The sequence below is a fragment of the Pempheris klunzingeri genome, chromosome 9 (assembly GCF_042242105.1).
Source record: "Pempheris klunzingeri isolate RE-2024b chromosome 9, fPemKlu1.hap1, whole genome shotgun sequence".
Classification (NCBI taxonomy): domain Eukaryota; kingdom Metazoa; phylum Chordata; class Actinopteri; order Acropomatiformes; family Pempheridae; genus Pempheris; species Pempheris klunzingeri.
Genome location: NC_092020.1, coordinates 3,051,610 through 3,064,192, shown reverse-complemented (window position 1 = coordinate 3,064,192; position 12,583 = coordinate 3,051,610). Strand labels below are relative to the sequence as shown.

General features: G+C 39.9%; 2 protein-coding genes across 3 annotated transcripts in view; one reads left to right on the top strand and one right to left on the bottom strand.

Moving 5' to 3' along the window:
- The window catches only part of ctnna1 (catenin (cadherin-associated protein), alpha 1), a 79,356-nt gene that overhangs the window by 38,688 nt on the left and 28,085 nt on the right, over positions 1 to 12,583 (bottom strand). For both annotated transcript variants that reach the window (XM_070836458.1, XM_070836459.1), the window contains exons 8-9: positions 607 to 687; positions 182 to 334 (exon numbers count right to left, since the gene is read on the bottom strand). In XM_070836458.1, the coding sequence (XP_070692559.1) occupies positions 182 to 334; positions 607 to 687 (234 nt within the window). The remainder of the gene's footprint in view (positions 1 to 181; positions 335 to 606; positions 688 to 12,583) is intronic.
- On the top strand, positions 4,284 to 7,457 carry lrrtm2 (leucine rich repeat transmembrane neuronal 2). Its single transcript, XM_070837269.1, has 3 exons — positions 4,284 to 4,343; positions 4,563 to 4,653; positions 5,815 to 7,457. Exons 1-3 carry the CDS (start codon positions 4,284 to 4,286, stop codon positions 7,455 to 7,457), a joined length of 1,794 nt encoding a protein of 597 aa, XP_070693370.1.

Below are 12,583 nucleotides of genomic sequence, written 5' to 3'. Positions count from 1 at the left end.
AAGAACGAGTATAATTGAAAATTGTATCACTTTGAAAGAAAAAAAACTCAATAAAATGTTTATGGAGAAAAAAAAATAAATAAATGTCCACAACTGATGGGACAGAACGGAAAAATATTAGTGTTCTGTATGTGGGTCACATCAGCTTTTGACTGTGAAAGCATTCAAAATCCTACATTACCTCGATCAGCTTGTTGGCATGCTCACGGAACACCTGTGCATATTCCTTGACTTCTTTCTCGTTGCCATTTTTGGCAGCTTCAATCAGGACCAGGAGGGGAACATTGGTCTCCAGGAAAGAGTCAGAGACATGGTCCATTACAGCTTTACGCAGCTGTGAAGAAAGAAATTTAAATATGAGAAAAGGCACTGTTAAACCGATACTTCGCCCTAAGCATATGCACTGGCATCTTCAGTACAGCCTGATGACCTGAATACATAGTGCAACCATCCATATACAAGACAGACACCTGCCTCCTAAGAGGATAGTTAGCTATACAAGCCAAACTACAAATTAAACATATTTATATACTTTCACATTAAAAGCTCTGTGTCAACAACACTGAGGTAACGTGTAAGATGAAGAAGAGGGGGGAAAAAAAGTACCTGTCTACGAAGGTCTCTGGTCTTCTTTGTCATCCTGTCGATGGCCGTGTTCAGAGCATCACTCCTGTCCTTCCTTCCGGCCTGAAACATGAACATAGGAAAGGAATTGGTTGGTTGGTGCGTTGACGGGTATGTTTCATTCATTCATTTCTTGTGGGAACTCATATGACCCACCTACATGATGAGCCAAAAGATCAGATATAATTCAATCATGTCTGATGATTTCTTAAGCTATAGTTTAAGGGAATGTTCATTGTTTCAAGTCTAATTCATCTCTCGCTTTCTTCCTCTTGAGTCCACTTGCATTGGCTTCCTCTTTCTTTAATTTTTAAGACAGCCTAGTTGGATAACCCAAATGTTATTTTAACATCATTAACCAGTCCCTCCAGGATCTTTTGTGTTTGCTGCCTAAAATAACGGAAGTTGCAGTAGTTTCTCAAAAAAAAAATTCATTTTATATTAATTTGCAGAAAAGGAATTGCAGTAAAATAAGAAAATTGCAGGTCGGCTGAAAAAGATTGCTGTAAAATTCTGGTGGAAACACAGATTGTTTGGTTTGTTCTAGATGAATATGTCTGAATAATCCCATGATTATTGAGATGAACCTTGTAAATGACTGGATGCAAAAATAAAAGTATTCATTCATTCATTCATACATATATTCACCCATTCATTTTATGTACTATTGTTATTATGTACATTCTATGCAAGTTCCAGTGAGAGTAAAAGTGATCTTCATCTTTTTGTGCAGCTGGTGTTCTGCAGATACCCAGCCAGATGCGTTTCTAATCATTTTATTTATTGTAAACTATTGTCCTCTTGGTAGCCCAGCTGTCAGGAGTACCCCATTGCCCTCTGTTAAAACACTGGAATCATTTCCTAACTCGTAGTATTGCGAGTGACTCATGGAGCACACAAACAAACAGTGGCCAACATTTTCAATTAATATACAAAAACTGAAAGCATGCATCACTAAAAGGAACAGCTGCTTTGGGTTAAAAAATAGCTGATTTGCATCTATAGCAGAGCTATAATTCATGGGCAACACACCCTCTGAAGTGCTGCTGTTGTAAACTGCATTAAAAACTGAAATTTTATTCATACAGGGATCAAAAGAGGTTATCCAAATCCCGTCCAGACCTTCCTGCCACCACAGCTCTCTTCATGAATGTTGTACAAAACACTGCACAATATATTATCCTCATTGTAGAAAACCTGGAAACACTCTTCTCAACAAAACAAGGATTGGCTTGGTATGTGTGAAAGAAATGACTTCTTAACACCGTTGCTAAGCAAAAGCACTTTGTCAGCACGTCAACCTTTCCCAAACATGGTCAATCATGTCAGCATTTCCAAAAAGCTCTACTCTATCACTCTACCCATCAACCCTACACCTTGACAGACCCGAATTTTCACAGATCACCATTTTTGGGGTTGAAAAACAGCAGCTTGGATGTTGTTTGTGAATAGAATTCCACAGCTACGAGGAAAAAGTATTCATTCAAAGAAGCAGTGGTTGTGACAACACCAAGCACTAATAATGTTCACATTATTAGTAACGATCACAAACTAATTTCCTAAATGTACTACACATAGCTAACTGTGTAAATTATGTACAGAAATATTGCAGCACCACTGGCAGTAGTCGTACAGCTAAGTGCTACACATCAGTGTAAAGCCCTACCCACTGGTCCCTACTGAGAGCAGAAAGATGTTCAGTCACTTTCTGCAAACTGCTCAAGCGAAAATGTGGCAAATTTAAAACTTTCAGGAGGGTTGGGGAGAAAGAGAAAGAGAAAAAGAGAGAGAGAGAGAGAGAAATGGAAAGATACTGGTGAATAATGAAATTAGAGCAAAATTAAATGAACAGGAAAGGGCAACAGAGAAAAGGCAAAGAACCAGTTGGACTCTGGGCTATTCACTCCCCTTATAATGCTTAAACCAACTGCAACATAACACCATGGACGGTGGTGGCATTGACCTGCCCCATCCCCCACTGGCCTTTGCCCATTGGGGGGGTTGTGTACATAGTTAGGGGCTGGGAAGCTCCAACGGCACTAATCCCCTGTGATTTTGTGCCGGTTGGATGCAGTGCTGTGGTAGGGCTTTAGTCTGTTCTGCCCCTACTCCTTCAATCCTATTTCATTCATGCCTAGCCTATATTTCATTTCCACACCAGAGGGTTCTAAAGCACTTCTTCAGGTGCTTATTATGGAGGCAGTTTCTCTGCGGCATCTTTTATGATACTCAAGTGAGTCTCTATCCATCTCCTTTAGGACAGATTTAGGTACATCCGTTTTCTACAAAACCACTAGTCCGCTGGATTATGGAAAAATTCAATGGAAATAAAGTGTGCTCCAAGTGTCCAATGATCACAGAGTTCCACGATATTGTTTATGGACATTTCGGCAAGTTCACTTAACTGGAAGTCCATTTATAATTTCATGTTTGTTCTTTTAAAAACACTTTTTTAATATCTTGACGTCCACATGGAAAGCTAGCTCACATCATATGTAGGGAATATCAGTCATGCCCCCTGATATTTAAGTGTTTTTCCCCCATGCTTTCCACTCTCACATTCTGCAGGAGAGTCCCAGCGGGAAATGTAGTCCACCAAAATAAATGTGGAGAATGACAGCAGCAGCATGGTCAAGTGACCTGGAAAGTCACAGCCAGATGCATGCTTTGTCTTATAACTGTGTGAGAACTGTGTGACTAAATTAATTAAGAAGTATACATTCAATAAGAATTTTCAAATTCACCCAACAAATTCAAATTTGAATTACAATAATTATTGTAATAATAATTCCGTTACTTTTACTCATCTACTACCAAAGCACATAGCGGAAATGTAGTTCCTTGCCTTCATTAAGTAGAATATATTGTCTTAAGTAGGTGCAACGAGAGTTAAAATGCATGTCAAACAACATCACAGTGATGTAATCCAAGTAATACACAAGTACAAAGTAGGGAGTGGTGTGGAGGGAAATAAAAAGTTGGCAGGGCGTAGAGGGCCAAGACAACAGTATCCATCTCCTCTTGCATCTAGTCTTTGGCTGCTTCAAATCTAGTTCAATTAAAAAAAACCTCACACTCATCTCAACCCATATCAAATAATTAAGGAAAAGTCTGCGTTTTCATGGACTGAAGACATCAAATAATTGGTCTTAAAATATAACCTTTTAACAAAACCACAAATCAAACCCATTTGTTCAATGTCAAAAGGAATCCTGTTAACAGCATTTTAGTTGCTTTGATGTCACCTCGTGGTTCACGCCATCAAGCAAGTATTCGGGCTAGTCAATTACATGTTACATGGTAGCCTAATTTAACTTCAGAACAGCTGGCCATACATCACATGCCAGTGCTCAAAAATTAAAGCACTGCACTCAGGGTATGTAAATTATGAATCTAAGACAGACACCCTACATTAGCAATGCTATAGCATGCTCACTCCTGCATGGAGATATGGCAATGCAGCACACCCTCTCTCATGTTTATGGAGTCTAGAGCCACATGTTACAAACTGTATTTTGCGTTGTTATGTTATTTTGTTTATGTCTGTATACATTCATACATAGTGCATGCAGAACAATGGCAAGGCGAAACTGAGATTTACAGCTGTGGTTAATTTCAACAGCAAGCTGCCGCAACACGTTCAAGATATCAATATTCCGATGGTGACGAGCCAGTGGGAGGGAAGGGAGGATGGAAGAGGGAGGTGGAGGAAGACTGAGGTGCACAAGCAGTGTATATGAGGCAGAGAGCAAGTGACTGAGCAAGAGAGCGAGAGGGTGTTTGTGAGAGTGGGAGAGAAAAAGAGAGAGAGAGAGAAACAGTAGTGATGATCGACGCCAGGCTGCCACCACTCTGTAGCAGTGAGTGGCTGCAACAAAAAGCACAGAATAACATCCCTGACTCCCTGCTCTGCTTTTTTCTCTCTCCCTACGTCTCAGCAAGCAGACGAGGGCTCCGCTCACAGCTCTGCAGAGGCTATGCTGAGACTGAGCCGGCGTCGGAAGCAGGATCTCTGGCTGCCATCAACAAGTTAGGGTTGGAAGACCAACGCCATGAAAGAGGAATGCTTGATCTTCAATTAACTATCTGAGCTGACATCATTGCGGTGGAAAGGAAGCAAAAGGGTAGAAAAAAGAAAAAGAGAAAAAAAAGGAGGAGAGGAGGGGGGGTCTGTTCACCGGAGTCGCTCTGGATGCAACTGATCAACTTAAAAAATACATGTATAAATATTTATTTCAAGGATTCATGGAATGAAGGACAAGATTCAACCTTTTCTTTGAGCTTGGATTTTAAAAAGGGACTCTTAGCAAAATAACAGGAATAATCATCATCTTGGGACATGGAATTTCATATTTTGTTTCATTTGGGTGGGCTCAGAATTGCTTTATTTCCAAAGAGGCTGATTCCTTTTGTGCTTACTCAAAAGGTTTTTTTCCCTTTGGATTTTTCTTCCATCTGGTTGCTCCAAGAGTCTGCGGAAAAGGACAGTTGAATGCAGCCTCCGATGTGCACAAAAGAATGGGTAAGTTACCCCCTTTATAAGGCAGGTCTGGACATGAATAGGGAATACAAGTAAGAGCAAGGGAGACTAAGAACTAAAAGCTCTTCTGCCTAGTCTATTTACTGCAATTGTCCTTCATTTTTCCTTCACCGACAAACGAGTTAGGAATATATATACATCTTAAGCCCCATTTGTATTCTACAGCAAACCTCTCAAGTGATGAAGACGACTTGGAAAAATAACTGATAAAAAAAAATTTGAATTCTACAGACAACAGCATATTTGAGCTGCTCAAAAATGAAAAAAACATACGGCAATAATTGATGAATGAATGACAGCAATCGGCAGAAAATCCGTATTTAAGCCCAATTACAGAGCACAAAAAGAGACCAAAAAAAAAACAGGCTTCATATAAATACCAAGGGAGTGAAAGCAGAGTCCAGCTCATGTATGCAACTGATCATTAGATGGTTAAGTAAGTGACATCTCCTTTAAATCTAAACTCAAAGAATGATGTTTATATACACTGTGAAACTTGTCAATGTGAAATATCTAAACTGGTGTATGTATGGGAAAGAACGACAGCAAATACAAAAAGCCCAATCATCACCATGAATTAGTAATAAGTGCTCTGCAGAGATAAGCTTTCCCGCCCCACAGTTCATTTCCTTATCTTTGAACCCACCCAGGTTTCCATTCAAGGTGGCCATTGGTGGGACCTTCACCAGTGGCTCTGTGTCTGTGTGTGATCAGCATGCTCCTAGTGTGCCTGCTGCCTCCTGCATCGTGCACAACCTGCCCTCAAAAATGTCGCTGTGAGGACCTGCAGTTCTACTGCGACACCCAGGGGCTCCAGGCACCCCCAGATGGTGTGGACAAGGGGGCCCTGGGGTTGTCACTACGCCACAATAGCATCACTGAGCTCAGCCCTGATCAATTCTATGGCTTCAGCCAACTCACTTGGCTACATCTAGACCACAACCAGATTACCACAGTACAAGAGGATGCCTTTCAAGGGCTCTACAAGCTGAAGGACCTCAATCTGAGTTCCAATCGAATCACCAAGTTGCCCAACACAACCTTCATCCACCTCATCAATCTCCAGATACTGGACCTGTCCTTCAATCAGATGACTGCATTGGAACCAGAGCTGTTTCACGGACTAAGGAAGCTCCAGATACTCCATCTCCGCTCCAATTTACTTCGTACCACACCCGTTCGGGCATTCTGGGACTGCCGTAGCCTGGAATATCTGGGCCTAAGCAGCAACCGTCTACGGAGTCTGGCCCGGAACGGATTTGCTGGGCTCATTAAGCTTAAAGAGCTCCACTTGGAGCATAATCAGCTGACCAAGATCAACTTGGCCCATTTCCCACGCCTCGTTGCCCTCCAGTTTCTATATCTGCAATGGAATAAGATCAGCAACCTAACATGTGGTATGGAGTGGACCTGGACCACTTTAGAGAAGCTGGACCTCACAGGAAATGAAATTCGTGTCCTGACACCTGATGTGTTTCAAACGCTGCCAAATTTAAAGATTTTACTGCTGGATAACAACAAATTAAGCAGTCTGGATCCACAAGTCATGGATATGTGGCAGTCTCTCGGTACCATTGGGCTTTCCAGCAACCTTTGGGAATGTACCAAAAGGATTTGCTCTCTGGCCACTTGGCTGAGCACCTTTAAGGGAAGGTGGGAACATTCCATTCTCTGCCATAGTCCTGAGTATGCCCAAGGTGAGGAGATACTTGATGCCGTTTATGGATTCCAGCTTTGCCAGAATTTTTCAGCGCCGGTTGTTCAGACTCTTAGTGCAACCACAGACGCTACTATAGCTGCAGAGATCACAAGCTCCTTATTTGGAATTATGCAGCCGACCCCCACGCAGGACTATGCAGAGGATTTTGGGAGCTTTACCACAGTCACTACCACAACAACCACAACACAAACACCACGCACTGCTCAAACAACTACCGCTACATTGGAGGAGGCAGCTGTAACAGAGGACTTCTCGGCAATGGACAACACTGTTATGACTCATAGGGTTATCATTGGAACTATGGCCCTTCTATTTTCATTCTTTTTCATCATTTTCGTTGTGTATATCTCACGGAAGTGCTGCCCTCCCACCCTGCGCCGGATACGCCACTGTTCGGGTATTCAGAATCGCAGACAGATGAGGACCCAGCAGCGGCAGCCTATGGCAGATCTAGCAACACAGGTACCCTATAATGAGTATGAGCCCAGCCATGAGGAGGGGGCACTTGTGATCATCAATGGCTATGGGCAGTGCAAGTGTCAGCAACTGCCTTACAAAGAGTGTGAAGTATGAACTCTTATTTATTCCTAGAGCATATGGTTTGCCATTTGACCATTTCAGATGATACAGGGTTTGCTTTTTTGCTTTTTTTCCAGTTTATGTAAAAAGCATAATTTCTACAGGTGAGATTTGAGAATATGTGAGAGGTGTTGAATTCTACAAAGACAGAGGTTGGAGAGTTTAGGGATGATTTAGAGATAGTCACAAATTTATTTTTCTATGAATGAAAGGTTGTTCATATCAGGCAGGGGCAATCATTTTAAACAAGAAAATTGTAAACTGTGAGATTTGTCTCCACATTGTCTCTATATTCTGCAGCACAGAGAAAATACTTAGCCAAATGGCCCTCTGCTAACGGAATACATTAAGTGGAGAAATGTGATTTATGTCTCATTTCTTTTAAAAAGTAAATATTTGAATTCATGTTTCTAACTGCGGCACAGGCAGTGTAAGCCAGTCACATAAAAACTGGGGCAAATGAATTGGATCAATTATCAGAATGGTTTTGTTTTATAGTTCCATTGTTTTGGGATAACTATGATGAATTAAATGCCACTAAGACCAAAATCTAATTCTGAAGTATAACTGAAAAATAATGTCATTGTTGTGATTATGTTACAAATAAAAATAAATCCTTTCTCGAGGACAGAAGAACCCTGAAATTCTATTCAGTATACACTAATGATATTACTTTTACCAAATCAGACACGAGTCAATTAGTCAAGTCTATAACCATTCATCAGATCAAAAAGCTCCCAGTGTTTCCTGTTTATAGAGTTTATTTGGGCGGCCCAACCCAAAAGAAAAAAAAAAAATAGCTGTCCTTTGCCAAAAGGGGATTATAAAAATATGGAATTCTTCCAAAGTTTTGTCTGTATGGAAATGGAACTAAATGTGTGTGCTGCAGCTCTGAAGTTGTTCGATGTTGGAGCTCCTGCCCACGAGGGCCAACCGCTACAAATAAATTCTCAACCTGTGGGGAACACTAAGCATTGTTCATCTGTGGTTAATCTCTAATATACTGCACTGCTTAGCAAAAACACATGGATGTCTTCATCATGAACAAGAGCAAAACTATTAGACCTTTAATTGTACAATTACCTGTACGTGGATTCTCTAGCTCCCAAATGCCATACACACTGTGACCATAATATTTCAAACAGCTTAACCTAGTAAGTGCAGTTTGCTGATTTGCTATCATATATCAGGATCAATATACAGGCAAGCTAGTGTGAGGTGTGAGGGTAGCAAGTACAAGGATAATGAACAGCGCAAATGCCAGACAGGAGAGCATTTCATTCTGAAAATAAAACCTTTCCCAGTAACCCAGGCTCTTTACTGCTTACACACTAATCAGGACTGACAGGCTCAAGACTGAACCAATTAAGGCAAGGCAAAAATCATCTAATATTCTGTCACCCACACCAGTGATCCAGCAACATTTAGCTTGTTCAGCCACTCAAAAATAGTTCCAGTAGAATCATCCTCTGCACCACACAAAAACATCACTGAACCTTTTACTTTAAGACACTGTTCTTGATAGGGACACAGAGTTGTCATTTATAGTCTCAAACTCGGGTTACAGTGAATAATAAATATTATAACAGTTCCTTGGTTAGCAGTCATAAGTGTAACTGCGGTCAATACCCTGAAAGCAAATGGAGATCCAGTGATAAGCAAACAGCAAGCCTGGGTCAGGACACATTTGTATGCAGCAGGGAGAGGATGTGCATTAGCATCAGACTAAAGCTGCTGCCGCAGCTCCGCACTTCTTTGTGTTCAGTTTGGTGGTGGGGGCAGGGTGAAAGAGAGAGGGATTGAGAGGAATTGATGGGACGGTGGAGAGGGGCAACTATGGGGTAATGTTTTAGTTCATTAAAGCCAACCAACCAATGTTTCTGGCCATGTAAAAGTTGTAGAGAATGGAAAGATAAATACCGACAGCCTCATGGGCTTGAAATGCACACTGACCGTACAGCAGCAACAGTTTCAAGATAAGTCAACTGATGAGCTATCCAATGTTAGGGCAGTAAAGAGCTTAACACAGGAAATCAGGATGTGTCAGTTTCTCATGAGTTCGACTTTCGGCTATGGTTTAACGACGGGCTATTATGACGGCAAGATTCTTCTGATAGCACATCACCTTGACGCCAGATGTCTGGTTTTGTGCAATTAGGATGCAGTTCATTTGCTAGTGCCCCCTAGAGGTAGCCAGAAGGTGCCATTTGTGGCTTTGTCTCTTTATTGAGCCTGTCAAAATTTGACTTCAAACTTGTGTAAATGTCTCTCTGCACATGCTCATAAGAACAACTTCTAAAAAAGTGTTTGTGTGAACCAAAAATTGTTACACTTCACATTGGAAGTCAATGAAGTACATTGCATACACTGATCATACTGATTTCCAAAGCTAAGCACCTCCACTTTGTTTCTATTTTTGTTTTCTTCCAGCTTCGCACTGCTTTTACTATTGCCCTTCTAATCTGTCTTGCATGTTCAAAAGTCAAAATTGAGTTGAATATTTTTTAATGTCATTCAGCAAACATTATGGAGAGACCTCATTTTTGATAACACCAAGAATGGGGATGTATGTGGGATTCCTATAAAGTTCTGTCAATCATTTGACATTTCACTGTTTAAGACTACGGTTGTACTAAGTGACTGAAAATCCACAAAATTTGTAGAAATATGCATCCCTTTGCACTCTGGCTCTTTGTAAACTGTTTTTGTTTCCTCTTGTCATCCTCTAGCCCTGGTCCCCACCCTGCCTAAAAATAAAAAAAAAAAAAGGGAAAAAAAAAAAACAAGTGAACCAATACCCTCTCTCTTACCCAACCTCTTTGTGCAAAATGAATGCTTTTCTCTTCCCATTTTCCTTTTGTATTGTAAAATGTACAATTTCATATCTGTATAGTGGATAAGATGTGCCAAACTGAAAAAAAACATTTTCCCCTCAAAACATATATTTTTTAAATAAAATGGTTATAATTTACAGAGTGTTTGCTAACTGATGGATGCTCACAACTTGGTTTGGTCTTTTATTGCATTTTGATTCAATGTGCAAGTCTTTAATTTATAAGAAATCCTTAAGCAAACCAAAGTAAACCCAACACTCAATGTTTTTTTTTTTACATATTGTGAAAATACATTAAGTACATATCAATGACACCATTTCAGTTTATTATATCTGTTTTCCAAGCACAAGGACTAAAGGTTGAGGGATTCATTTCGTATCAATACCCTTCCATCAATGCTTTTCAACCAATTAGATCATTTAGATTAAAAGTCAACAAGATAAAAATTGTAATTATATTGTTAAGCAAAGCTCATGTTTCTGGGGTCCAAATGGAAAGAAGCCCTGCTTAGCTTGCAGGCAGAGTGATGCAATGCTTTTACAGTTCTGAATGAGGGCACTTCAACAAAATAATGAGTAATGCAGAAAAATCTATAATGTTTGCTGTTATGTATTTTGCAGAAAGAGGTCTAAGAAGCATCAATTGAAGGCAACTATTGATTTTAATTAGCAATTGCTTTCTAAAAGATTTTTATTTCAAATAAATGATGAATTGTTTAGTTTAAGTGTCAAAAAATACTGATGGGTGCTTACAAGAACCCAAAGTAATGTTTTTAATTGCCAGTTTTGTGCAGACAACAGTCCACAACTCAAAAAGTATTACATTCATAATGATATTTAACAGAGAAAAGGGTTAAATCCTCACAGTCAAGGAGATAGAAGTAGCAAATATTTAAGGCATTTTTGCTTGATAAATGACTATATTGAATCATTGATTAACTGACTCGCCATTTCAGCATTGTTTGAATAGTTGTCATGCAATGAAAAAACAATATTCTGAGTAGTGCCACAGAGACATCAGATTAGTAGGATTACAAATTTGGTGCTCAGCAAACACCCTGATGACTAAGTACATTTTCTTCTGGTGATTTGCAATGTGGCAACACATTGTGTTTTTATATAAATCTGGGGATAATAAATACAATGTTTGTATAAGACTTGGGATGAAACTAAAGTGCTATAGACTAATAACAGTAGCATCTGACCAACTGACTTTTTTTTTTTAAATAACTTAACATTTTAACAAATTACAACTAAAAGATTCAAGTAATGAGAGGCAAGTGTGCAGTAAGAACGACAGATTAGCAAATCATCTCAGCAACCCAGTAGGACCAGAAATGACTCAGAGAAACAGATAACACATTCATTGGCTGTTGGGGTTTTGGAAAAAAAAAAAGGGGGGGGGGGTAAAGGGCTTTTTAAATAACTGGCTTTATACTCCGAGGTTCTGCTCAGTGGACACGGCAGAAGCTGCCTGCACAGATGCAACTTGCAACTCTGTGTTGCACACTGACAAATATATCACCTTGATCTTTGGGTTTTCAAACTAAACCGACTGTATGCATGTTAACAAAGACAAGTTCATGAATTCTTCCATGTAGCAGTTTTACAAAATGAAGCTGCATGAATTCAACCAGGAATGTCATAGAAGCTCAGTATTTTTGCAATGTAGGTGTGGTCATATTCACCAGCATGGTTTTTATTTTACCTCACACATGTGAACTGAGTAACAAACCTTGTAAAACTGTTCATGATTTGCTCAGAAAAAGTTTCCCGTCAATGTTACTTGTGAGGCTGACTTGGCTATCTAGCTGCAAGAACCACATAATTTAGGTTTACCTGCTCTTTTTTGACGAGGCCTACAGAAAGCAATCTTCAGTAATTAACCCGCACATTGTACCCAGCTGGGGGAGGCCCAAAACTGATGAGTCTGACTGAATGGCCTCAATAGTCTGCAGGGTTCAAGGACTCAGTGCTCATGTATGCTTCAAGTATTCATTAAGAGGCCTCCAATAAATCTAGAAAATGCTTAGTAGGAAGGACATCTTGATCTAGACTCATCAGTAAATACCTCACAAATATATTTATTACTTAACACATTTAAAGCCGCTCCTCCTCGCGCATCTGAGTGAGACCATAGAGAACATAGAGATAAGGACACCAAACCAAAAGTCCTTGGATAAGACTTAACTTTCTCGTTGATCTTTTTGAAAATGGCAACTTTGCAATTATTATGTTTCTTTACATTCCTAATAAATTCACCAAGTTATTCTCCATATGAGGAATA

What these genes read in the sequence shown, in the direction of transcription:
- lrrtm2 (XM_070837269.1), top strand. Translation starts at nt 4,284, where the DNA reads ATGGTGACGAGCCAGTGGGAGGGAAGGGAGGATGGAAGAGGGAGGTGG. An exon ending in GGAGGTGGAGGAAGACTGAG is followed by an intron (nt 4,344 to 4,562) that starts GTGCACAAGCAG and finishes CCTACGTCTCAG; the next exon opens with CAAGCAGACGAGGGCTCCGC. An exon ending in TCTCTGGCTGCCATCAACAA is followed by an intron (nt 4,654 to 5,814) that starts GTTAGGGTTGGA and finishes GAACCCACCCAG; the next exon opens with GTTTCCATTCAAGGTGGCCA.